The sequence below is a fragment of the Pezoporus flaviventris genome, unplaced genomic scaffold (genome assembly GCF_033815535.1).
Source record: "Pezoporus flaviventris isolate CSIRO_AGI_PZ_B2104156 unplaced genomic scaffold, CSIRO_AGI_Pfla_v1 ptg000115l, whole genome shotgun sequence".
Taxonomy (NCBI): domain Eukaryota; kingdom Metazoa; phylum Chordata; class Aves; order Psittaciformes; family Psittacidae; genus Pezoporus; species Pezoporus flaviventris.
The window spans coordinates 457,540-485,163 of NW_026892663.1; the positions used below are offsets into that span (position 1 = coordinate 457,540).

The window sequence follows — 27,624 nt, forward strand, 5'->3', positions numbered from 1 at the left end:
TTGTTCAGGTGCTACTGCAGTTCTGGTATTGATTTGAGTTCAGGTGGTTGCTGTTTCCTCGCTCTTCTCAGCAATGCTCATAGCAAAATGGAAAAAAAACTCCAGTGAAATGATAAAAACCTGGTGTGGGGACAATGACTCTCTTAGTCAAGTCAGCAAAGGCAAAAATCAACATTTGGAGTGGGTTTTACAGGAAGATGTTAACGAGGCGCAATGGTGAGAGTAGGAATGGGTCCAGGAACTGTTCCTTGCATTGCCGAAATCCTGTTTATGTAGCATTAGGAAAGCCAGTTGAGAAAGTTATGAGAATAATCGGGGTGAACCATGTAGACATTCTCTTGTCATTCACTCCCTCTCCTCAACGTGGGAGCAGGGGGAAGACATCTCCTTAAATCCACATATTTACATCAAATTGTTCCTGGGCTTTCTTAGTGCACCTGGAGATGAAGAGATTGATGCTCTGGGTGGATTTTGCTTGTTGTCAAGCTTCTATTCCCCATGGAATGGAATGCCTCTGAGGTCTCAGAAATCAGTATAAATATATCCTGAACACTAGAAATTACAGAGGGCACTTGTCTGCCCTTGCAAGATGCAGCAGCAAATCACCCTTCTAAGGAAAGACTGCTAAAACCCATTCTCAACATCTGCTTGAAGATGAATGTGGCTTCAGTCATCATCTGGAGGAACAGCCAAACTCATCCCAGGCGCTGAAGGAGCTGCATGGACCCTCCAAGTTTCTCCATCATCACTGTGCCACCTTAAATTTAATTTCTTATGGACCGTGTCTGCTGAAAACTGTGTGTTCATCTCAGCTTTAAAATGCCCACACTTCTGCTCTGCTTTGCTTCGCAAAGGGAAAGGAAAGTCAACAGGAAAGATTTCTTCAAGTGGAATTGTTCCATGTTGGTTTTAGAAAACAGCAATTATTTTCCAAACGTACCTGTCATTTCCTAAGGAAAACCCAAAATGCATTCAATGGCTGTGCTGGTTTGGGCTAGGATAGAGCAAATTGTCTTCGTAGTAACAGCTATGGTGCTACGGTTTGGATTGGTTCTGAAATGGTGTTGATAAGTCAAGGGTGTTTTAGTTATTGCTGAGCTGTGTGGGGCTTAGTTGCCATCTGTGGTTAAACCTCGACCATAGAATAGTTAGGTTTGGAAAGGACCTTAAGATCATCCAGTTCCAACCCAGCTTCCAAGAATTGCCCAGTTATTGACCTTCCTCCTGTGTTGAATGCGCCCAGGAAGGCAGAAAGAGGAGCGATGAAATGCTGAGCTAAACCCAGGTGGGTGTTCTCACTGTTGAGCTTGAGGGTTTGGTTTTAAGACCCTCTTGTAGCCACTAGATGGAGGCTTGGCTCTTCCAAGAGCTATCCAGAGTCCAACTGACCCTCTAGCAGGATGGGTTCTGCTTCCCTTTGTTGACACCGAGGAAGCTGAGGGTCCTCTTGAGCTGCCCGCATCGTTGTCTGTTTTGCTTGTGTCCTGCAGGTTGATGCATTACAGAGGATGACACCCGTCAATCACACTGATGTGCATGAGTTCATTCTTCTGGGGCTGACCACCCACCCAGACCTCCAGGTCCCCCTTTTCATGGCTTTCCTGGCCATGTACATGGTGACCCTTTTGGGGAACTTTGGGATCATTGTATTGATCAGGACCGATCTTCACCTTCACACCCCCATGTACTATTTCCTCAGCCATTTGGCTTTTGTCGACATCTGCTACTCCTCCGTCATCATCCCCAAAATGCTGGTGCAGATTTTGACGCTGGAGAAAACCATCAGCTTCTCGGGGTGCGCAGCCCAGCTCTGCTTCTTTGTCACTTTTGGGGTCACCGAGTGCCTCTTGCTGGCTGTGATGGCCTATGACAGGTACGTGGCCATCTGCAAACCCCTCCTGTACCCCACCATCATGTGTGGATGGATGTGCTGGTGGCTTGTGGCTGGTTCCTATGTTGTTGGTGTCTTCCATGCGGTGACCCACACCACTTTCATCTTTACCTTCTCCTTCTGCCACTCCAATGTTATCAACCACTACTTCTGTGACATTGCCCCACTCTTAGCTCTCTCCTGCTCCAACACCCACTCCTACGAGGGGGTCATCCTTGCTCTCGTCAGCATAAACTGCCTCAGCACCATGACCATCATCTTTATCTCCTATGCTTATATCCTCCCCTCTGTCCTGAGGATCCGCTCAAAGGAGAGCAGGAGAAAAGCCTTCTCCACTTGCACATCCCACCTGATGGTCGTCACCACGTTCTATGGGGCAATCTTGTTCATGTACCTGCGCCCCAGCTCCACCTTTGCTTTGGATGAGAACAAAACGGCCACGTTGTTCTACACCATCATGAACCCCACGTTGAACCCCTTGATCTACAGCCTGAGGAACAGGGAGGTGAAGGCTGCCCTCCTGAGAGCAGTTGGGAGAAGGCAGTGAATGGAGGAAGCTGGTGACCAGGAGGGTGTTTCCTTGTTGCTGTTGTTGAGCAGGACTCATTGCAGCACCGAGGTCTCTGTGAAGGTGTATTGAGGTGATTACTCTGTAATTTCTCTCTCATTTACAAGGTATCTGACACTGATTTGGCATGTAACACCTGCCTAGATGAAGGTGGGTGAGATGAAGCCCAACCTCATTCATCACCAATGGTCAATGAGCACAAACAGCTCCTCCAAACACCTTGATTCATCCTGTTCATCACATTGCTCTGTTCAGTCACTGCAGAGACAGCATGGACTACCCTGGGCGTGGGTTTCCAGGTTGCCAAGGTTCAGAGGTGAACTCAAAAGAAGAGCCAGAAATTCTCTTCTTCTGGAGCGTCTCTGAAACCCAGTGCCTACCGGGATGGGTGAGAACGGAATAGACCCAAAGGACCACAGGACATCATAGAATCAGTTAATAACTCAATCACACAAGTCTCCACTGTACTTTCTCATGATAAGGCTTGTGGCACCCTCAAATAAAGCTTTCCCACCCAAAACTTGGTTCCTACAAGTGAAATTGCAGGTCAAGCTGGAGGTGTTTGGTCCTTTGAAATCTCACAGTGTTGGTGCTAATTTACCTGCCAGTTTGGGCAATTTGAGCCTTGTCTTTGCTGCTCTTCTGCAAATGTAAACAGCTTAATCACAAGTTGGGTCAATATCGATTGTTTCAGCAGTGATTGAATCATCAGCGTTGGATTTCCCAGCTCTTAAAGCTCTCTGTCAAAGAAGCAAACCCGGGTAAAAAATACAAGTAACCAACTTTAAAGTTGGGATAAGCTATGTTCTTGCTCAAGTAAATCTTTCAGCAAGTGGGTATTTCCTCCCAAGCGTAAGAACCAGGCACCTTTATATGTAATTCACTCTGTTGTAACTCCAATCTCTAAAGCAAATCGCATGAATCAGAGCCCAGAAATGCCTGTTTGTGTCCCAGCAATGGAAATCTGTGTGCATGCATGTATTTATATGGATATCTAGGATTATGAGATGAAACCTGGAATCCAGAGTGGTTTGGGCTGGAAGGGACCTTAAAGCTCCTCCAGCTCCAAGCCCTGCCACGGGCAGGGACACCTTCCACATGGAAGGAGCAGCTTGCTCCGAGCCCCTGTGTCCAACCTGGCCTTGAACACTGCCAGGGATGGGGCAGCCACAGCTCCTCTGGGCACCCTGTGCCAGCGTCTCCTTGTGCAATACAATACGTTTTTATTAGACAGACCATGAGGAGCTGTTTATTTCATGGCAGAGCAAGAGGACACCAGAAGAAGGAAGATCACAGAGCACGTGGATTTTGTGAAGGCTGTTGTACCAGTTATAATGGTTTGGTTATTTTTTAATAGCAGCAGATAGCAGCTAAAATACAAGTTATAATAAATCCTTTATCACTGCAATGCCGGTGATCCCACCCTGATTAATTCTGTCACGCTGCAGGCTTTACATAGAGCTAAACCCGTGTGCTTCTTCCATAGGGATGAATGGTTTCTCTGATTTTCCTTTCTGAATATAAGCCAGGCTCTTTGATACCAGTTTTGCAGTGATTGCTGATGGGAAAGCCGTGCTCATTGCACTGCAGAGATTTGCTGACAGTGACGCACACCCCGTGAGCAGCACAGTGCTTTCCATGATCTTAGGCTAATATTGATCTGCTATTCCCAAGTTTTCCTGTCTCTTTTCTTGGTCTCTTCTATGTGTTTATGTTACAGTGGTTCCTTGTGGACCCCTGTGGAGGCTGTTCCATATCCCCCCCGATGCTGTGATTAAAAGGCAGGATGCCATGGTGTATTTTCATAGAACGCTTAAATATGGATTTAGAAAGAGGAGGTGTAGGAAAAGTTGATAAAAAGGAAAAGATCTGTTGTGCCATTTTTTGGTTTTAATGGTTTCTTTTCTCCCTCATGATGGCACTTCTCCATTTCTATATACCCAATAGAAGAGTAACCCTGAAATAGCAAAATAGATGAAAAGTTACTGAAGAATAAATGGGGTTTTCCTGTTTTATGTCTGCAGTGTGCAAGCAAAATCACCTTTAAGGAAAACCTCTACGGGGAAGGCTCCCTAAGATGCCAAATGTTCTATTCTACTTCAAAGGTTGATGATCTGAAAGGTCTTTTCCAACTCAGTTGATTCTATGATTTTCCAACTCAGTTGATTCTAAGGCTCTAGAATTACAGAATCACAGACTGGTTTGGGTTGGAAAGCACCTGAAGTTCAGCTAGTTCCAACCTCTCAGGCTTGGGCAGGGACATCTCACACTAGACCGTGTCACCTCTAAAGACATGGTCTAGTGTGAGATTTTCATTATTGCTGTCACTAATTCATTACAGGAAGCACCGAACCTCTTCTTTTACACTTTCTTTGTTAGAACTCGGGAGGGTTACCCTGGAATGTGATATGTACCATGAGTATACATCAGGGAGACGTGTATTAGAATGAATGGAATAGGGAACACTTGGCAGAGTGACTGCTACCAGAATAAAACATTCATTGCTTTGCTAAACTGGTTTTTGATGAATGTTGATGCAAATGAAGCAGATATCTGATAAGGAGAGGGTTTGCCATCCAGACATCAATCAAAGGATTGATGGCCTTTGTAGGTGCTGAGTGTCTCCATTAACTGTTTCTTACGGCGCTATGAATACGTCTTGCAGTGCTTTAGGAGAAGATGGCTGAGGAAAACCAAAGCAAGCAAGTGACAGAGCTGACTCTTGTGGGACTGACGGACAACCCGCAACTGCAAGCGCCTTTGTTCGTCCTCTTCCTCCTCATTTACTTCATCACGCTGGTGGGGACCCTGGGCATGGTTGTGCTCATCAGGAGCAGCGCTCAGCTGCAGTCCCCCATGCACTCATCCGTGGTGGCACCGCGGACGTTAATGAACCTTCTGATGGAGAAGAAAACAATCTCTGTCATCGGCTGCGCAACCCAGCTTTACTTCTTCGTAGCCTTTGGCACCACCGAGTGCTTCCTCCTGGCCGCGACGGCGTACGACCGCTTCATGGCCATCTGCAAGCCCTTGCTGTACTCGGCCATCACGTCCCACGGGCTCTGCATGCTGCTGGTGGCCACTTCCCATGTGCTTGGCCTGCTGCACTCCTGGGTGCACACAGAGTTCACCTTCAGCCCGCCTTCACGCCAGCCAGCCAAGGTCAACCACTTCTACTGGGACCTCATGCCTGTTCTGGCCCTCTCCTGCTCTGACACACGTGTCAGTAGGTGTCTGATATTTGTCCTTGGTGGGCTGGTGGAGATGGTGACCGTCTCGGCCGTCCTGGTCTCCTACGCCTTCATCCTCGCTGCTGTCTCAAGGATCAGCTCTGCTCGGGGCCGGTACAAAGCCTTCTCCACGTGCACCTCACACCTGGCTGCAGTCACCATCTTCCACGGCTCCATCCTCGCCCTGAACTTCCGAACAGGGTCTGGCAGCAGCCTAAGCACGGATAAGGTCTTTGCTGTGCTCTACTCTAACAGCCCCTGCAGAACAGGGTAAAGAGGCCCATGTCCAGCTCTTCCTGCCAAAAGGGGCTTTCGTTCTGAGGTATCAGAAGTACTTAATGAGAGGACCTCTGTCATGTATTTGATGTGAGAAGTTTGTGTCTACAGCCAGGGCTTTCTGCTTTTTGTAGGTCCCTTCTCTGCAAAGATTGAAGCAGAATCATGCAATGAAGCCCTCAGTATAAAACGTATTTCCCGACCCTCAAGCCTGTTTCTTATATTGCTGGTATTCACAATTGTGCCTCCCCTGCACGTTAGACTGAGGTTCCTATTGCCAGTTCACTGAGTCGGATCCACCACACACAGGACTATGGCATTCAAGACTTCCCTTGGAAAGGTAGCACCAAGTGTGGGTAAACCTTTGAGCATTTCACTTGTCTCTGCTTTGGAAACTTTCTTAAACCCAAGAGGAAATAAGGACACCAGAGTGGGGTAATTCATCAGACAGTGATGAGCCCTCCACATGACGCTGCTCATCTAGACTCCTGTTTCCACCGAAGCTTGGATCAGATGATATTTTGAGGTCCAGCTTGGGCTTTCTGTGGCTCTATGATTCTATATGTACAGTCTAAGCCAAAATATCCCACAAAATGGTAGAAAACAAGGCGTGGTGAAGGTTTTGAAGGAAGCTGTCCGATATCAAAGGTCTCTGTCCTGCCAAGTTCTTAATGACATCAAGCATTTAATGACATCAATTCTGGCTTCTTCACTGACTGCAGGTAGGAGCCACATTCCCCCCACATGTAAGACAATGTGTTCTCTTAATACTGTTGTTTTTCAGTGCACATAAACAGCGTGTTCATTATAAACATACTTTCCAAATAGAAGTTAATTCCTACTCACATCAGCTAAAGGATTTTTCCCCCATCAGTGTGTTTTGGCTTCTTTGAGACCGGGATAGCTCTCAATTACCATTGATTCTGTGTTCAGGATTGTCTTTCATCAACAGAACCTTCCCACAGGCTTAATTCTTATATGAAATCCACTACTGGGTGTTTCCCAGTGTGCTTGAGCATGAGCTGGGCATGGACATGGGATGTGGGTGCTGATCTCGAGCTGGAATTCCATTTCTCTCGCCATTTAGGTAAAAGGTCATGTCAAATGAATATAAAATACCCCTTAAAATGAATGGGAGGAGACCTGATGTGCCCAAATTTTCCTTTACACTGGGTGGTCTCGGCACAGTTCATCATCCTGTGTTATGAATGATATTGTCTACAATTTTTTCCTTTATGTATAATCTATTGTAAAGCTGCAGCCTGGGGAGGGATTCGCCCTGATATTCAAAAGTGCAGCTTGAGAGCTTGATTCCCACCAGCTTCTTCTCTTTGAAAGGCACAAACAAATGCTATGAATCTTCTGGAAACTTTTCTCTGACCCTTTTTCAGCAAGCAAATGTAAAACTACACTTGCTCTTCCCTCCCACCCCAGCAGCTTTAATAAAGAGCTCGCAGGTAAGAGGGAGGAATTTTATTGGAGCAGAGAACAAGGTCAACAATCTTGTAAGAAAAATAATTACGAGTGACAAAAGTTATAAATGAATAAAGCTGATTGGTGTTTCCTGTGAGGAAAAGGAGCCTGGGATAATTGAGGGTAATTTCTCCCTACAGACTGGTGCCTATAAACTGAATTGAAGTTTGAGGTTCCTTCTCCTCTTGATTTCCTTCCAAGGAGCATGTGATGGCTGGGTTTCTTTCTCATTACATACTGTCATTGACTTCTGTGCAGGATCTGTGGAAGAACATAAATAAAGTCATGTGGATTAGTGAAAATCTCATTGTTCTAGTGCATCGCAGTCTTCCTCAGTTAAGATGAACTGTTTATGTCCTGGATGACAGAGCTCTTTTGTGTAACCAGTGGTTGAAGAACCTCCTTGTGGCACTTGACCAGAGCCCCCTTCACGTCCTTGTTCCTCGGGCTGCAGATGAATGGGTTGAGCATGGGGGTGATCATGGTGTAGAAGACGGAGGCCACCTTATCCAGGCTCCTGTGGCTAGATAGCGGTTGTAGGTACACGAAAAACGTTGTATCATAGAATAAGCCAACAACCATCAAATGGGACGCGCAGGTGTGGAAGGCTCTGGCCCCGCTCTGTGCTGAGCACGTCCCTTATGTGGAATCCTTTGATGAAGACCTGCTGAGCTGGTGACTCTGGGCTTCCACTGTATTCAAGGATGAGAAATGGGCATTTTGAGGCAATGATCAACTATCCCAGGGTGAACTAACAGGCTTTTATCCCCCTGAGCAGCCTCAGCTGCGGCTCCATCCCCACCCTCCACCCATTTGTCCCCCTTCTCTATTTAATCTCAGCCCAGGGAGGTTGAACTTCGTAAGAGGAGTTCCGGTTCCCAGTTTGGCAGGAGGTGTGCACGCCTGTGGAATCCTCTGATGAAGACCTAGGTTTGCTCATAGACTTCCCTAGCAATTGCTGGACCTGACCGTGGTTCAGGGCCTGATTTGATCTGACTTGGCCTGCTCTCGTACCTGTCTTGTCATCACCAACTTGCCTGATGATTTGGAGTCTTGGCTGAACTTGGCCCAGGTCTCTGTTCCTGCCCTGCTTCTCTTGCTCAGGTACTGTGGGGTGGTCCCTGCACCCCATGGTGCTCCCCTTTGGCTCTGTTTAAAGAGATTAAAGAGAGAAACCCCTGTGGTACTGGCCAGGTTTCTGCAAACCATCCTTGGGTGGCATGGTTTAGTGTGAGGTGTCCCTGCCCATGGTAAGGGGGCTGGAACTGGATGATCTTAAGGTCCTTTCCAACCCTGACTATTCCATGATTCTATGAAATTAAAACCTTTCTCTGGCTGCACCCAACAGCCCAGCCAGAGCTCACTGCTCTTGCACACGCTCTCCATTCAGACCATGTCCCTGCATGGGCAAATTAGGAGATAGTCTTCTCAGTGAGGAAAATAGAGTAATGAACTGAGCATTCCATTCAGTGTTATTCTCTGGTCATTAGTGTCTCCTCCATTTCAAAATATGATATTAGAATTATGGTCTTTAGTAGATAGGCAGCACTTTTATTTGGAAATGGGTTTCAAGTCTTAGTAAAGACTCTTTAGTCTTTCCAGCTTCAATGTTTCTTTGCTTTGAAGATGCTGAGGTGCCATCTCTAAGAAATGCTCTTTCTCGGTAACTTCAGGACAGTTTCCGATCTTGTTCTATTCTGTCCCCCAGAAGAGAAGAAGCTCATCTCAGGTTGAGGAATTAACAGCTCCAGATTTCTAACTTACGAAATCACTAACGAAATTTTTCAGCTAAAGCTGAAGGGGAGAGAAAACAAGATTGCCATCGGTGATGTGCCCAGTGAGGCTGCTGGCATCGTATCCCAACCGTCTAAGATAGAAAGTAATAACCGGTAAAGGCAGGAGTCTGGGGTAGATGCAGCCAAACATTGGCACCCAACACCCTGTAGAACTGAACAGAGAAGAAAAGGAGACTTGGAGGGTTTACTTCTCCGAAGCTCGGATTTATAAAGCAAGCCAGGAGGTGAGAAAATCATTTTTTTCTCAGGATAAAGATGATTCTGTGCAGTACAGTCATGCAGATCCATCCATTGAGTCCAAGTGGAATTGTCATGGGAAATGTCATGGGAATTCTAAATACAAGTGGCTCTGTCAGCTTCCTTTGCTCTCGCTGCCTCCCCAAAGGGCCCGTATGCTTGTGCAAAGGAAACCAAAGGTAGTAGTAAAAAGATTAGAAAGTAAGAAATCGCTTTCTTGGGGAAAAATAGGAACGACAGTATGAATTTATAAAATGAGCTTAAATACTGGAGTCCAGTGGGAAAAACCCCTATACAGTTATATCCAGTGTAGATGCCAGGTATGTTTTTCCCAGGGCTGATCAAAAGGCAGCATATCCCCATAGCCCAGCACTGCAGCAGGCTTCCAACAAATCCCTCCTGCTGAAGGATCACTGCTGCCACCTTCCATTTGGACAGTACCCTCCCAGTCAGCTCTCTTTAGGAAATATCTAAGGGTGCTCAGGCACTGGAACAGGCTGCCCGGGGCAGAGCTGCAGTCACCATCCCTACAAGTGTCCCAAACCCTGTAGACAAGGCCCTTAGTGCCATGGGTTAGTGGTGGCCTTGGCAGTGCTGGGGAATGGCTGGACTGGATGATCTTAAAGGTCTTTTCCAACCTAAACAGTTCTGTGATTCTCTAAGTCTATATGTGTCACTTTATTTGTAATACCAGTTTTATACCTTTTATTTGTATTCCTCCGTCACACATATATATATTTACACACATAAACGCATATTACACATATTGGAGCTGAGGGACAAGGTCAAGAATCTTGCAAGAGAAGTGGATATTTCTCAGTGACAAAAGTGAGAATTGAATAAAGCTGATGGGTGTTTCCTGTGAGGAAAAAGAAGCCTGGGAAAATTCAAGGTAATCTCTTCCTACACGCTGGTGGCTGAGAAGTGAAATGAAGTTTGATGTTCCTGCTCCTCTTGGTTTCCTTCCAAGGAAGATGTGATGGGGGTTCTATTTCTCATTAAATACTCTGACTAATGTGCAGGAACTATGAAAGAGCCTACATAAAGTCATGAGGATTAGTGGAAAATCCCATTAGTTTAGGCGTTCTCACTTGATGTAGAGTATCCATGTCCTGCATGATACAAGTCTTGCATGTTGCCAGTGGTTGAACAACCTCCTCCCGCACTTCAGCAGAGCCCCCTTCACCTCCTTGTTCCTCAGGGTGTAGATGAAGGGGTTGAGCATTGGGGTGACCACGGTGTAAAAGATGGAGGCCACCTTATCCAGGCTCCTGTGGCTAGAAGAAGGTTGTAGGTACATGAAGAATCCTGTCCCAAAGAAGATGGAAACAGCCATCAAATGGGAGGCACAGGTGTGGAAGGCTCTGGCCCTGCTCTGTGCTGAGCACATCCTCAGCACAATGTGGATGATAGAGATGTAGGAGAGCAAAACGACCACGCTCATCCCCACCACGTTGATGGTGACAAAGGCAAAGATGACCATCTCACTGCTGTGGGTGTCGGAGCACACGAGCTTCAGCACAGGAACTTTGTCACAGAAGAAGTGGTTGATGTGGTTGGGACCAGAGAAGGAACCTCCAAACACACACCACGTGTATGTGATGGCACTGAGGAAGGTGAATAGGTAGGATGATTCTATCAGCTGCCAGCAGACGTGGCTGGAGATGATGGTCACATAAAGCAGGGGCTGGCAGATAGCAACGTGCCAGGAGGTGACACTCAATAGTAGCAAAGGTGAGGAACTGCGTCATGCAGCCAGTGAAAGAAATGGTTTTGTCCTCTGATAACAGGTCTGCCAGCATCCTGGGGGAGATGAGTGTGGAATAGCAGATGTCAGTGAAGGCAAAAGTGAGGTGAGGAAGAAGTACATGGGGGTGTGGAGGCTGGGAGACACCGGAACCAGGATGATAATGCCAAAGTTCCCCACCAAAGTGACAATGTAAATCACTAGAAACAAGACAAAAAGAGGGGTCTGCGCACATGGTCTCTCTGTAATTCCCAACAGGATGAATTTAATCTGAGTGTGATTTCCTCCCATGACCAGGTGTTACCTACCAATGCAAAAGGAAGGAAAACACCAAAATCATAGCAAATAGAAATTCACTTTTGGACCATATTTAACTACAATCGATCACCAGTTTAACTGCCATGTTTTGGTGGAATTAATATTTTGTATTGTATTTTTTAAACCCAAATTATATGATTTTGTTCTTCATTTGAGGTACTTAGAAAAGAACAGAGAGTGCAATGAAGCAAAAAATGCCATTTTTGTTCTTCTATGCTGAGAAACCTAAACTATGGATTTATTCAAGCACCTGATTTTTCAGGTTTGAGTGAAGAATCAGATCTTTACTCACTTTCACATTCGAGGCAGTTTGCATCGGAAGACAGCTTAGAGGAACCTCATGGGAGTGCAAGTAAACCTTGAGCAAGAGGAAGTCACATTCCCATTGAAATCGTAGCTTACACATTAATGACATCCAGATATTTTCCCTTGGCTTTTAACTCTAATGCCAGTCTTACAATAGCATATATCAAAGTGTTATACATAATTCAAAAAGGATAAAATTCACATTGCTAAAGTCATGATTTCTACCTTTCTGAGTTCCAGCACGCTGAAGCATCCTAAACCTATGGGCATTATTTTGCTTGCCTTAAAAAAGAGTTGGTGTTATAAGAGGCTGATTCCAAAGGCTGATTTGTTAGTGACCATATTCTGCTGACAATCTGAAATGCTGCATTTCTTTATAACAGAATGAGATTCATCCTCATTTAACTCTTGGGTAATTCAGTGAATCTCGCTTTAGCTGCTGATGTAAAAGAAACACAGCATGCATCAGACATTGCTCCCTCTTCTTATAAAGGAAACCCACATTGGTAAGGCTGTTTTCTGACACAGCTTTACCAAAGAGGATGCGAGAACATGCAGACACAAGCCCACTGCCTAAATTGAGGTGAGGCTCTGCTTTGTGTTGGTATTACCTCCTCTGCCTGTCCTCTGCCACTGACTGATAGGAGCCAAGGGTTTATCCCCATCGCAGCAGAGAACATCTATGTGCCAGCACCAGCTCTGTTAAGCACCTGATGTGAAGAGAGGGGAGCTCCTGCCAGACTCCAAGAGCCCAGCTTGTGGTGCTGGGGCTGTAAATACAGTTGCCTGTGCTCTCCTGGGAGGAAGCCTCCAGGGCTGCTCATGCTTTCCCAGAGGAAAACAAAGAGAAGGAAAAGCAAAGGGTGTGAAATCACCTCTGAAAGGCATTGTGGTGTTGGGCATCTGAGAGCCATGAAGGGCATGAGCTGTCCTTGAGCACAGCTACACAGCAGCACCAGTGATGAGCAGCTCCTGGGATGCTTCTGACATACTTGTGGATTATGCCAAGCATTCTATCTCTCGTTGCCAACAGGATAAGAATGGGTTTAGAGACATTTCAGATCTTGTAGAGGGTCCCTAAATGTGACAGGAGCCACAAGTGACTTCATCTCTGGAGCTGCTGATATCCCTCTGTGAACACGTGCGTGCCCAGTTTTCCAGACCCAGTGGGATTATCCACATATAGTGCCTGGATGGCCAACACCTGAGCTTGTGCTTTAGGGCTTCCACTGTATTGCAGGGTGAGAAATGGGCATTTGAGGCAGTGATGAATTGTCCCAGGGTGAACTCGTAAGCCTTTATCCCCCTGAGCAACCTCAGCTGGGGCTCCATCCCCACCCCACCCCCATTTACCCCTCATCTCTATTTCAGCTCAGCCCAGGGAAGTTGGGCTATTTTTGAGTTTTTTGTTTCCATCTTAGCAGGAGTTGTGCACATCTCTGGGATCCTTTGATGGTGACCAAAGCTTGCTCATGTATCTGCCTAGCAATTGCTGAACCTGACCGTGATCGGGGGATGGATTTGACCTGTGTTGGCTTGGTTTGGCTTGGTCTTGGACCTTGCTTGCTTGGCACCCTGGAATCTCGGCTGACCTTGGCCCAGGTCTCTGCTCCTGCCCTACTGCTCTTGCTCAGGTACTGGGGGATGGCTCCTGCACCCCATGGTGTTCTCCTTTGCTTCTGTTTAGACAGATTTAGGAGACAAACCCCTGTGGCAGTCCCCAGGCTCCTGCAGACTGGAATCCGTCACCCTCTGCACCCAACAGCCCAGCCAGTGCTCACTGTTCTGCCAGTCCCTCTCTGCCCAGATCCTATCCCTACACGGGGAACATGGGAGATAGTCTATTCAGTGAGGGAAATTCGAGTGAGAAATCAAACATTACATTCAAGTGTTATTTTCTGGTCCGATTTCAAAGGCCTCCGTCCTTCCCAACTTTTCAGCATTTAATTGCATTGACTGTGGCTCCTTTGTTGTCCACAAGTAGAAGACACTTTTTCCCCTGACCTAAGTCACCATCAACAGGTTTAATTTGTAAGTGACATAGACAATTTGGTTTTCCCTGGTGTGCTTTAGCAGGAGCTGGTCATGGACGCGGCATGTGGGCGCTTATTTCCATTTACCTCACCATTTAAGTAAATAGGACTTAAGATGAATGTACAACACCCCTTAATATGAATGGGATGAGCCCTTGATGTGCCCAAATCCTCTTGACCACTGGGTGGTCTCGGCACAGTTCAGCATTCTCAATTATGAATTCTGTTGCTTACAATTCCCTCCTTTGAAGTGAAATCTCTTGTGAAGCTGCAGCCTGGGGAGGGATTCCCCCTGATACTCCAAGGTGAATGAGGCCAGGAGCAACCCGATGTTACCATGAAGACCGCAGGACATAATTATTGTGCAGAAAGGACATCTAGGAGGTCACTGTTCCTATGACTGGCAAATTATACACATAAACACATACGTATGTGTGCATATATATAAAAACACAAATGCATCCTAAGCTACATATTTCTATATAACACAATATATTCTTGTGTTAAATGTGAACACCAACACACAGGAGACTGATTTTCCTTGCCTCAGTTTAGCTGGGGTCTCAGTGATTTATGGGCTGGGTGGGGGAGGCAGCTCCTAGGAAAAGCTTTTCCCAGGAAGGATGGAAACCCAAGACCTAAACGGATGATCTGATGTTCTAATGCAGTTATGGAGCAATGGGATATCGTGCGTGAGTCAAGTGAGTGAAATTCTTCAACAGGTCTGTGTTTGGAACCAGGCTGCTGAGTTAAATCACAGTCAAATTGGCCTTTGCCACCTCTATTCCGGCAGCTGTAGAACTTCACCCTTTCATTTTCCTCCTCAAGTTCTGCCTTTCTCAAAGCCTTCAAGAGAAGCTCCAAGGAGTTTTCTAATTTATACCCACAGTGGTTTGTTAAAAACAAAGGCAAGAATGCTATCAGTAGAGTTTGCGCAGGAGAGCTGCACTTTGGTTTGAGGCAATGGGGATTAAAGAAACCCAAAGCAAACATGGGAACACACCAACACCCTGAAACAATGTGAAAATTGAAGGTAATGAAAAAACCCAACCAAAAGTCTTTATTTCCTATGCAAGAAGTCATTCCCGGCACAAATTGCAGCTCCCCCATATCTTGGTTGCTATAAAATCGTGATGCCACCAGGGAAAACAGTCACCACAGGGCTCCCCACGCACCCAAAACTTCCCCATTTCTTCAGCAGCCCATCACTCAAAGGTGAGAGATGTCCCTGATCCAGCTGTGTTAACAAGCTCCTCTGGGAATGGATTTGGAGCTGAAGGGCTGATAGGAAGGAGAAGGCTTGGCTGAGTCCTGGATGGGGATTTTCCACCTGCGGTCACTTGAGCTGTGGCATCACCAGTGGGAAAAACACTCTTTAATCCGGGGGAAAATAACCCAAACAGGGATGTGACCCTGGCCAGCACTAAGAAATAAGTCTTTATTTATACTTTAGTCTTTATTTATACTTTATTATTTATACTTTATTCTTTATTTATACTTTATTCTTTATTTATACTTTATTCTTTATTTATACTTTATTCTTTATTTATATTTTATTCTTTATTTATACTTTATTCTTACACTTTACTGAAGTTACCAGCCTGAAGCCGGCTCGTACTGTTGCCAGCAGGACATGACAGTACCCACATATGCCTGCTCTTTAGATGCCCATTTCCCCTTCAAAGCTGTATTCATCTACTTCTGAACAAAATCCATTCCTTTTCCTATGTGGTTTTTGTTCCTTCTTGGTACCATTGCTCTCTGTGGATACCTCCAAGAGGTGCAAAATGGTCACAGGAGTCCCTTTAGGTATCAAAAGGCAGAAGTTTTGAAGTAAGTGGCTAGAAAATCCTGGATCAGGATTTCTTATACGACACCACCATCTGTTGGACGTTGCTGGGAATAGCCACTCCTTTTTCTTTAAGATAAAACCTTTTCCTTTCTTGCTGGGAAACTGAGAGATAATAGATAAATAAACTAAGGCCATCATGTTGCCTCTACAGTTGGCTGATCCTATGTAGGCAGTTTATTTCCTGACCCTGTTAAAGCAATGTCAGATGGTTTAACAGCTCCAAAGTCCCCTCACGTTTAGAAATGAATCCCTAAACCCCACTTTTCCTAATGCAGTTCTTGGCTGAGGCTTCAGGTTTTATGAAATGTAGATTATTGTAGAGTCACAGAGTGGTTTGGGTTGGAAAGGAGCTTGCTTCCAGCCACCTGCCGTGGTCAGGGACACCACACACTAGACCCAAGACTCTCTCCAACCTGGCCTTGAACACTGCCAGGGATGGGGCAGCCACAGCTCCTCTGGGCACCCTGTGCCAGCGCCTCAGCACCCTCACAGGGAAGAGCTTCTTTGTTATCTGTAACCTGAACTCCCCCTGTTTCACTCTGAACCCATCACCCCTTGTCCTGTCACTGCAGTCCCTACTGAAGAGTCCCTCCCCAGCATCCCTATAGGCCCCCTTCAGACACTGGAAGCTGCTCTGAGGTCTCCACACAGCTTCTCTTCTCCAGGCTGAACAGCCCCAATGCTCTCAACCTGGCTCCACACAGGAGCTGCTTCAGCCCCTGCTCATCCTCGTGGCCTCCTCTGCACTTGATCCATGTCCTCCTGATGTTGAGGATATCAAATTCACTCAGCCTTTAAATGTTTTTTTTTCATTAAATATTCTGTGCTCTCCATACACAATTTGAGGTGCTAATTCCTGGTGTTTTAAATGATTCCCTTCTCCATCAGCTGTTTCCTCTAGATCCACACATCCCTCTCAGAAAGTGTCCCCATCGCACATCTTTACTCCTGACAAAGCCATCCCAGATTTCATAATGGAAGCAAACGAAAACATATCAGATCTCAAAACAGGTAAGGTCTCAACCTTTATCCCATGGAGGTGAAGGATTTAATTCCTTGTTGTTGATGGATGTAAATCACACCCATCACCACCTAAATAATCCCTGGGGAGCAGCTGGGCTTATTTAGGTGCTCTCTGATGCTGAATTAAATGGGTGAGGATGCCTATACAGTAACCAAGTTCCTGGGTTACTGGTGGATCCATCCTGGTAAGCTGCATGGGGTAGGAAACCCACCTTTTGTTGCAGAGCATTAAGTGCTAGGCAGGAATAACCAGGGTCATTCCCTACTAGGGCTTTCTGGGAGGAAAGAGGTGACTTTTGTCCTTTCCTGGAAGTCCCGCAGCCCCCTCTCATTTTTGGGAGCACAGTAACAGAAGCATTTCTGATTGAAAAGTAAAGGCAGCTGCATCAAAATGAAAAGGAAGTTGTGCTTTTATATTTTCATTCTAAGTAGCAGCAGAAACTGAGATAAAGGAGAGCTGGATTTCTCCTATGCTGAGGGTTGAACGCTTCTAAGAGCGCTTCTCAAGAGGTAATCTTGTTTTTGAATACGGATGTGACACACTACATACTGCTATGTACTAAACCACGTTCGGGGATTTTTGAAGGCTGGATAAAACTCTTAAAGGGGCTGATATTGTTCAGGTAACACCTTCCGGTGCCATTCATTTTAAAACCTGTTGGGTGGATCCTGACCTGGCTCTTGGGAGCCCTTTGGGCTGACCCTTGCCTGCTCTGACAGCTCCCTGGTGGTTAATGTGTAATCCCCTGCCTTGTTTCACCCCTGGCTCGGTGAATACCACAAAGGACAAGGCTCTGGAAGGACGGGTAGATGCTGCATGGGGGAAGACAGAGCAGCATTACCCTGCTAGCTGGAGCCTGGAGAAGCTGGGAGTACTAAAACCCATTTCAAGCGGATCTGAGAGCAAAGAGGAAGAAATTCCTGCTATGAAAACCCTGCTTTGTCCTGTGGCATCCACAGGCCTTGTAGCAAACCTTACCTCCTCTGCTTTATTTCAGGGCAGCAGAAACCATCCCCTTGAGGAACCAGAGGGATGCTGGTGCTGTGAGCATGGGGCTCTTTTGCTTCGTATTTTAAAGGCTCCTTTTCTTCACTCATTTGATAGTTTGTGCTGTAAGACTCTCGAAAGAGCAGCTAGCCAAACACTGTGTTATAGCTCTAGAGAGCTGGCGCCTTCCCCTTGCTCCTGTGCTGAGATCTTGAGGATAGCATCCACCATGATGGCTTTGGAGTGTTAGACGGGAGACTGAGCTGAGCTCTTAGGCAGAAGCTCTTCCCTGTGAGGGTGCTGAGGCGCTGGCACAGGGTGCCCAGAGGAGCTGTGGCTGCCCCATCCCTGGCAGTGTTCAAGGCCAGGTTGGACACAGGGCTTGGAGCAAGCTGCTCCAGTGGAAGGGGTCCCTGCCCGTGGCAGGGGTTGGGACTGGATGAGCTGTAAGGTCCCTCCAACACAAATAACTCTGGGATTCTATGGTTCCATGAGAGCAAGCTCACTGCCACCTAACCAGGAGGTTGTGATGCAAGGTTTTGCTTGGCTGTAGGATCTCAACAGCATCTGGACGTTCTCCTATCCATAATGTCAAGAGTTGCATATTGGATAACACTAGCAACAGTCTGCTTGGTGAGTCCTAGGGCAGCTTGTCGAAAGCTTGGCCAAAAAGCAAGACGTTGCCAAATCGGAGTAGGAAAGCCACAAATGGAGGTCCTTTCCCCAGGAATACAGGGATAAATGTTCAGTTAACTCTTCAGCAGAGTGTGGACCCACAACCTGCATGGATAATACCTAAACGAAGGCGGCAAGGTATGGCTTTTCAGTTTAATTTATCTCCATTCCAGTGAGTGTGCTCAAGCTGCAGGGAGATGTGATTGCTGGGGGGAAGCTGTCGTGTATAGCACAAGCTGCAGCCTTAGAAACACCCCAGGTTTCATATCTGCGCCTTGGATCACTTCAGACCAAGCACTTGGTTTGTCAAGCAAGAAAAAGCGAGGGTGAGCCTTTGTTAATTGTGAGCTTCAGGTGAATTGTCCCCTGGCAGGAGATGTGTGTGTCTGGGCAGGTGGATGCTGCCTCAGGGGGAGGATTGAGCCCCAGACCCAAACAGTTGGATTTTCATTACTTGGGTCACATCTTCCAGCTCCGTGGTGATGGCTCAGGAGCTGCTTTGCCTCCCGCATCTCTATGTGAGCAGTGAAAAGCAGCTCTACATCCCCATTAATAACACCAGGAGATCACACGCGTTGCTCACAGGACACCTGAAATGAGGAGTCTGCCTCTGGAGGAGGAACTCACCCCTTCAGCAAATGGTCATCGAATAATGATGGCTCTTAAGCATGGCTCTGCTGGTCAGATACCAGCCACGCGCACTCCTGCTTTGCTCTCTGCTGTAACTCTGTCAAGTGATGATTAACGTTAGGCAGGAAAAATCAATGAGGATTCATTCTGCCTGTTGTAAGCTGTGATTTTAGGAGCTGCTGGTTTCTCCCAGGCAGAATTTATCTTTGATCAAGCCTGAATGTGTCTTTTGTCTCCACGTTAGGCATCGTGTCTAAAGCAAAGTGAGGCGAGAAATCCTGGCTCTGCACCATCCTATCCTAAGGAAAGCCACATTTGCTCTCAAAGAGCTCCTCCTGGGACACAGAGAACAGCTATTTATTCCTCATGTACTCACACAGGACTGGCAGCACCCAAAAGATGAGAAATAATTGACTTTTCCTGGCAGTTACTGGGGAATTCAAGGACTTCCATGTGCCAATGGCTTGAGAGGAACTATGAGGAGCCCTGCAGTTTATTCATTCTGGTGTTGCCCTCCCTCCTTTGCCTTAAAATACCTACTAGCTTCCAAGTGTGTTGCTGATGGTTGTGGTGTTTAGCCTTGGGAAATTTGTCTTTTCCTCTCTCAAAGAGAATTTACCTTATATTGACTTATTTATATGTATGTGTGTATATGTATGTATATATACACACTTTGCGTTGACTTAAAGTGGTGTAACTGATTGATAGACAAAACGTGACATTCTTAACATTATTGAGGGATTTGGGCCTATTCAGCATTTCAATTTGAAGACATAAATCAGGCAAACTGCTTATAGGTTCACTGGGGTTGAAGATAATTATATGTCCCCCTCTGAGTTTATTCTCCTGGGCTTCACAAACAGGGAAGACATACAGGTGATGTGCTTTGTCTTATTCCTTGCCATCTATGTGGTGACCTTCATAGGAAACCTGGGAGTGATTGCATTAATCAGAATGCATTCCTGCCTACACACCCCCATGTACTTCTTCCTAAGCCACTTGTCTCTCCTGGATGTCTGCTACTCCTCTCAAGCCTTGCTCAGTGTTCTAGTGGAGAGGAAGATGATTTCCTTCATTAGATGTGCCACTCAGCTCTTCTCCTTTGCAACCTGTGCCACCACCGAGTGCTACGCGCTGGCTGCTGTGGCTTATGATCGCTATGTGGCCATTTGTAACCCCCTTCTCTACTCCATGGTCATGTCCCAAAGGCTTTGCATTGGGATGTTGGCTGGTGCCTACTTAGCTGGCGTGATCAGCTCTACCATACACACGGTTTCCATATCTCATCTCCCATTCTGTTGGTCCAAGACGATCAATCACTTCTTCTGTGATGGACCACCACTGCTAGCCCTCTCCTGCTCTGACACCCCTGCCATTGAGGTGATGGTTGCTGCCGTGATGGGGTTCAATGTACTGAGCACCACGGTCTTCATCCTCATCTCCTACTTCTCGGTCCTTTCATGCGGATGCGGTCTGTGGTTGGTCAACGCAAAGCTTTCTCCACCTGTGCCTCTCACTTCATCTCCATTGCTTTGTACTATGGCAGCTCCCTCTTCATGTACCTGCACCCCATCTCCAGCCAGTCCTCGAAGCATGACGAGGTGATCTCCATGCTGCACTCTCTGGCTGTCCCCATACTGAATCCACTCATCTACAGCCTAAGAAATGCAGATATGAAGAACGCCATGAGGAAAGCAAAAAGTAGAGTCCTCTGCTCTTTGTCCATTCATGGTTCCTAGTCAGCTGAATGGAGAGGGCTACCCTGCCCTGGTGAGGAGAACAAGCAGGCTGGGTATTGCACCTTCCAGGATGGCTGGATATTGCACCTTGAAGAGGATGGTTGGATATAGCACCTTCAAGGATGGGTGGATATAGAACCTTCAAAAAGCAGGGACTAAACATACTTGGAAGCATGACACCTGGAAAACATGCTTTTCCTTAAACCAAGGCTACATTCTGTGCTGGCATGGACAGGACTTTCTGTGGCTGCAGCCTGAAACCTGACAGTGACTGTGTACTGGAAAGAAAGTTGTTGTCCAAAGTGATTGTTACTCTAAATATTACTTGAAATTAATATATTTTATTATTGAAATGCTATTAAACATAACAATAAACTTTATTTCAGGGTTCAGAGAGCAAAAGGGAGAAGGTGGTGGCTTTGCCCTGCTGGCATCAAACCAACTGGTATCTGAGCTCATGTTTTATATTAGCAAATGATTTCTGGTGTTATTTCTGGGTTTAAGGAAATGTTAACTGATATTTCCAGGTATTTCAACTCCAGACCACAAGGTTTGGTCACGTGAAATGACAAAATGGATATTGAGGTGAGCCGTTAAGCAGAAGTTTCTCCCTGTGAGGGTGCTGAGGCGCTGGCACAGGGTGCCCAGAGAAGCTGTGGCTGCCCCATCCCTGGCAGTGTTCAAGGCCAGGTTGGACACAGGGGCTTGGAGCAAGCTGCTCCAGTGGAAGATGTGCCTGCCCGTGGCAGGGGTTGGAGCTGGGTGAGCTTTAATTTCCCTTCAATCCAAACCATTCTTTGATAACCCATGATGTGAATAAAAGTGCCCTAGTATGGGGTAGGTTTGCCTCAAAAACACCAATGTTCCTGACCCCATCTACAACTGATTTAGCGATATTTTAGCATGAGAATGTCCAAGCTAAAGCCTTAAAATTTTGGTTTATATATGGTATATTTTGTGGTTTACACCCTTAGGTGGATATTTGGGTTGGTCATATGAAGCTCACTGCATTCACAACAAAGCTCTGCTGGAGCCAAGTCCACCGCTTTCCCTTAACATTGTGCAGGGTGGGGGTTCTTCAAAAGCAGATAAACTTAGAACTTAAGACAAATTTCAAGTACATGGCTTTGTGTGGTGTTGAAAAGGATACAGCACAAGTAATGAAGCTACAGAAGAGCACGGATCCACTCTGAAAAATACAAAAAAAAAGGGGAGAAAAATAATCCTTCAAATTCACAGAAATCAGTGAAGAAAATACATTTTTTTTTCTGTTTTCCACATTTTGTGATGTGCTTATTTGATTTTATTGTATTACGTTTGGATATGCATGATGTTTCTCGCTGTTTCATTAGTGATGTATCAATCATTGTAGAATTATTCTCTTTTAATTTCCGGTCGGGTAATGAGCTCCTTCACCACTTTGACTTCAGATCTTGAGCTACAGACAGAAATACACCATTACAAATACACCGTTTTCTATTGAATTTACTTTGTGGATTATACTCCAACTAAACTTCCACATTATTTCTCTTGTAGGGATGTATTTCAGTGATCCCTTTCATTTCAATCCAAATCCATCAACTTGTTGAAATGACGGATACAGGAAACCTCACGGTTCTCTCCGGCTTCATCCTCTTGGGTTCCTCTGATGCCCCAGAGCTACAATCCACCATCTTCACAGTCTTCTTATCCCTCTATGTTTTCATGGTGCTGGGGAACCTGACGATGATCCTGCTGATCAACACTGACCCCCACCTCCACACCCCCATGTACTTCTTCCTGACCCACTTATCTTGCATGGATGTTTGCCTTTCCTCCTCCATCATCCCAAAAGCTCTGGAGACCTTCCTGCTGGGGAGAAGCCACATCTCCTTTTGGGGTTGCTTTGCCCAGATGTATATTTTCGTGGCTCTGGCTATCTGTGAGAGCTTTCTCTATGGGGTAATGGCTTACGACCGATACACGGCTGTGTGCAAGCCCCTGCTCTACACCATTGCCATGACCAGGGCGCGTTGCTATGGCGTGATGGTGCTGGTGTACACCATCGGGTTCCTCACCTCCCTGGTGCACATCACGCTGGCGGGGAGGTTGTCCTTCTGTCAGGCCAGGAGCATCAACCACTTCTTCTGTGAGCTGCCCACCCTCCTGCAGCTCTCCTGCTCGGACACAAGCACAAATGAGGTCTTCCAGGTTTACCATGCTGTGTTAAACACCGTGGGCCCTCTCCTGATGATGCTGGTGTCCTACACCTACATCCTCCGCACCGTCCTGCAGATCCCTTTGGCCACGAGGAGGCTGAAGGTCTTCTCTACCTGCGCCTCCCACTTGGCTGCCATCACCAGCTTCTACGCACCCGGGATCCTCACCTACGTCCAGCCTCATGAGGCATCCTCATGGGATCAGGCAAAGCTGGTGTCGCTGTGTTACTGCATCCTCACCCCAACCCCCTCATCCACAGCCTGAGGAACAAGGAGGTGAAGGGGGCTCTGAGGAGGCTGTGGGAGCGAAAGCTGCTGCCACATCTCTGCAGGGTTTGAAAGCACATTTGGAGCCCTTCAGTACTGTGGAGGTAAGGAAGGAATATGTGGGATATGTGATTGTGGAATTGAGCATTACTGGCCATCATTGGTTGTTATCGGTCATTATTACAGATAAGGAGATCACACAGCAAGTGCAGGGTATGGAGAAGCAGCACAACGAATGGTTCTCTTCAAACAGGTTCAGGTGGTTTCAATCGTGACCTGAACCTTCAATAATTCATCCAAATAAGTATCAGGTATTTAATAGCAGGACTGAGACAGCACCATGTGTTTTGTGTTTAAATTGTTCTAAATGAAAGCAGAGCCCACAAAAAGGAGGCTCAGACTTCACATAAGGCACTGACCACTGTCTCCATTGCCTGCTTTCTAAGCATTTCCTCAATGATGAACTGGGGGAAGGTCAAGAGGATTTGATACAGCTCTGGTGTCCTCAACACAAAGTGGACGCGGAGCTGCTGGAGCAAGTCCAGAGGTGCAACAAGGATGCTCAGGGGCTGGAGCAGCTCCTGTATGGAGCCAAGCTGAGAACATTGGGTCTGTGCAGCCTGGAGAAGAGAAGCTGCTTGGAGACATCAGAGAAGCTTCCAGTGTCTGAAGTGGGCTACAAAAGACCTGCAGGAGGGCTTTGGCCAAGGGCCTGTAGGGACAGGCCAAGGGGAATGGCTTGAACCTGCCTGAGGGGAGACTGAGATGAGCTCTTAGGCAGAAGCTCTTCCCTGTGAGGGTGCTGAGGCGCTGGCACAGGGTGCCCAGAGAAGCTGTGGCTGCCCCATCCCTGGCAGTGCTCAAGGCCAGGTTGGACACAGGGGCTTGGAGCAAGCTGCTCCAGTGGAAGGGGTCCCTGCCCGTGGCAGGGGTTGGAGCTGGAGGAGCTTTAAGGTCCCTTCCAACACAAACCAGGCTGGGATTCTGTGAAATAAAGCTCTGACAGTCTGTTGGTCAACAAAGCCCTTGTGCTAAATGGGGACGAGTCATATCTGAGCCTCTGCTCTGCTGAGAATTTAAGTAGGGGTGTAAAGGGCCTGAGTGCTGTTAGGAGGGAGGATCAGGGGTCTTCCTCCCTCCTGAACACCCAGGGTGCTGCTGGCCTCGGTCCCCTGACGAAGCTGATGGAGCAAGTGCAGTACCCAGCTGTCTGCTTCTGGGACTTCAAGCTGCATTTTTCACCCTGGACATGCGCACCCAGGTATTCTCAGTGCCTCTTTTTGCCTTCATGTAGTTCTTTTCAATAATCTTTGAATTATAATTATTCTTCTTTTGTAAATTTGATTGAGGGTTATTTCTCCCTCTGTTATATTGATTTTCCCACTTCACATGCCTTTGCTTTAGCCCAGTACCTTCCTGGGTAGGTCTCTGCAGAACTGGTCTTGGAGGTGCTGATGCAGCCAGGAGTTTGGGAAACGAATGGTTTTCTTCAAACAGGGTCAGGTGATTTTAAGCATGGACTGAGCATTCAAGAATTCATTCAAATAAGTATCAGCTTTTTAATACCAGGACTGAGACAGCACCATGGTGTTTTGTGTCTAAATTGCACTAAACGAAAGTAGATCCCAAAAAAAGGAGGCTCAGCCTTGAGGTAAGGCAGTGACCACTGTCCCCACTGCCTGGTTGATAACTGTTCATCCCAAACGAGCTTGAAGATCTGAGGGAAGGACCAAAGGTTCAATACAGGTCTGGTATCCCCAGCAGTTCTGATACAGTTTTGGTGTCTACAGAATCATAGAATAGTTTGGGTTGTAAAGAACCTTAAGATCATCCAGTTCCAACCCCCTGCCATGGGCAGGGACACCTCACACTAAATCATATCACCCAAGGCCTCGTCCAACCTGGCCTTGAGCACTGCCAGGGATGGAGCATTCACAACCTTGGACAACCCATTCCAGTGCCTCACCACCCTCACAGGAAAGAACTTCTTCCTTAGATCCAACCTAAACTTCCCCTATTTAAGTTTTAACCCATTCCCCTTTGTCCTATCACTACTAGCAGTTTTGGTCAGGTTCCAGCACAGAGAGAACGATTCCCCTCAGTGTGGCAGATGAGTCTAACAGAGAGTCAGTGCACTTAACTTCTGTTACCTCCTCCAGCTCAGGTATTAAAAGGCTTTAAACTAGATGTGTTTGGGGAGGGGGCATCATTCCATCCCAACACACCCAGTCAGTTGCCAGAACCTATAATAAATGCTCGGAGCAATGTAGAGATATTCCAGCCGCTCCAGCCAATGAGATGGCTTCATTTGGAGCTCGGCTCAGATGCCTCCATACAAACGCCCGTAGCATGGGGAACAAACAAGAGGAATTAGAGATGCGCGTGTGTCTATGGGGATATAATGGGAATCACAGAAACATGGTGGGACGGCTCCTATGACTGGAGTGTTGGGATGGAAGGTTACAGGCTCTTTAGGAAAGACAGGCCTGGCAAGCAAGGAGGGGGAGTTGCCCTTTATGTTAGGGATAGGCTGGGGAGTATGGAACTCTGTCTGGGGACAGGTGAGCAGTCCACAGAGAGTTTGTGGGTCAGGGTTAAAGGGAGAACAGCTATGGGGGACATTACGGTGGGGATCTGTTACAGATGCCTGATCAAGGGGAATCTGTGGATGAAGCACTCCATAGACACACAGGAAAAGCCTCACGCTCGCAGGCCCTTGTTCTCATGGGGGACTTCAACCACCCTGACATCTGTTGGAAGGACGGTACGGCCCGGCACAAGCAGTCCAGGAGGTTCCTCGATTGTGTAGAAGACAACTTCCTTCTGCAAGTAACAGAGGAGCCCACAAGGAGAGGTGCCGTGCTTGACCTCGTACTCACCAACAGGGAAGGGCTCGTTGGAAATGTGATGCAGCCTTGCATGCAGCAATCATGAGATGCTCAAATTTGAGATCCTCAGGACAGTGAGGAGAGCGTGCAGCAAGCTCACTGCCCTGGACTTCAAAAGAGCAGACTTTGGCCTCTTCAGGAACCTGCTTCGGAAGGTTCCATGGGATACAGCCCTAGAGGGCAGAGGGGCCCAAGACTCTTGGTTGATATTCAAGGATCACCAGCTGCAAGCTCAGGAGTGTTGCATCCCAACCAGAAGGAAGTGCAGCAGGAGGGCCAGGAGACCTCCTTGGATGGATAAGGAGCTCCTGAGGAAAATTCAAACGAAATAGAGGCTTATAGTAAGTGGAAGCAAGGACAGGTGGCATGGGAAGAGTACAGGGATGTTGTCCGGGAAGCTAGGGACCAGGTTAGGAAAGCTAAGGCCCAGTTAGAATTAAACTTAGCTAGAGGTATTAAAGATAACAGGAAGGGATTCTACAGGTACATAGCAAATAAAAAACAGACTAGGGAGAATGCAGGCCCCCTCAGGAAGCTCTCGGGAGAACTGGCTCCACAGGATTTGGAGAAGGCTGAGGTTCTGAATGACTTCTTTGCCTCAGTCTTCACTGCAAATGCTCTGACCACACCACCCAAGTCTTGGAAGGCAGACGCAGGGACTGTGAGAATGAAGACCTTGCGCCCATTGTAGGAGAGGATCTGGTTCGAGGCCATCTTAAAAACCTGAACGTGCACAAGTCCATGGGACCTGATGAGATCCATCCGCGGGTCCTGAAGGAGCTGGAGAATGAAGTTGCGAAGCTGCTGGCCATCATGTTTGAGAAATCCTGGCAGTCAGGTGAAGTTCCCGATGACTGGAAAAAGGGAAATATAACCCCCATTTTCAAGAAGGGGAAAATGGATGACCCGGGGAATTACAGAGCAGTCAGTCTCACCCCTGAGCCTGGCAACATCTTGGAGCAGATTCTCCTGGAAGGCATGCTAAGGCACATGAAAGTCAACAAGGTGCTTGGTGACAGCCAGCAGGGCTTCACTGAGGGGAAATCCTGTCTGACCAATTTGGTGGCCTTCTATGGTGGGGCTACAGAACTGATGGACAGGGGTAGAGCAGTTGATGTCATCTACCTGGACTTGTGCAAAGCGTTCGACACCGTCCCACACGACATCCTTGTCTCTAAATCGGAGAGACATCAATTTGATGGATGGACCACTGGGTGGATAAAGAACTGCCTGGATGGCCGCACACAAAGAGTTGTGGTCAATGGCTCAATGTCCGGCTGGAGACCAGTAATGAGTGGCGTCCCTCAGGGATCGGGGTTGGGACCGGTCTTGTTCAACATCTTCGTCGCTGCCATGGACAGTGGGATTGAGCGCGCCCTCAGCAAGTTTGCCGATGACACCAAGCTGTGTGGTTCGGTTGATACCCTGGAGGGAAGGAATGCCATCCAGAGGGACCTCGACACGCTTGTGAGCTGGGCTGATGCCAACC

At 47.1% G+C, this 27,624-nt stretch overlaps 3 protein-coding genes across 3 annotated transcripts; all 3 read left to right on the forward strand.

Moving 5' to 3' along the window:
- Positions 1 to 1,496: 1,496 nt before the first annotated feature.
- On the forward strand, positions 1,497 to 2,438 carry LOC133282128 (olfactory receptor 5AR1-like). The gene has a single exon (XM_061478208.1). The coding sequence runs from the start codon at positions 1,509 to 1,511 to the stop codon at positions 2,436 to 2,438; it is 930 nt and encodes a 309-aa protein (XP_061334192.1). The 5' UTR covers positions 1,497 to 1,508.
- A 2,700-nt stretch (positions 2,439 to 5,138) lies between these two features.
- On the forward strand, positions 5,139 to 5,963 carry LOC133282130 (olfactory receptor 5AR1-like). The gene has a single exon (XM_061478209.1). The coding sequence runs from the start codon at positions 5,139 to 5,141 to the stop codon at positions 5,961 to 5,963; it is 825 nt and encodes a 274-aa protein (XP_061334193.1).
- A 4,983-nt stretch (positions 5,964 to 10,946) lies between these two features.
- LOC133282132 (olfactory receptor 5T7-like) lies at positions 10,947 to 20,782 on the forward strand. The gene is given in 3 exon segments (XM_061478210.1): positions 10,947 to 11,095; positions 19,841 to 20,499; positions 20,502 to 20,782. Coding segments are annotated over 3 exon segments (1,089 nt in total).
- Positions 20,783 to 27,624: the final 6,842 nt, after the last annotated feature.

Coding starts and splice junctions, on each gene's coding strand:
- LOC133282128 (XM_061478208.1), top strand. CDS start 1,509: ATGACACCCGTCAATCACACTGATGTGCATGAGTTCATTCTTCTGGGG.
- LOC133282130 (XM_061478209.1), top strand. CDS start 5,139: ATGGCTGAGGAAAACCAAAGCAAGCAAGTGACAGAGCTGACTCTTGTG.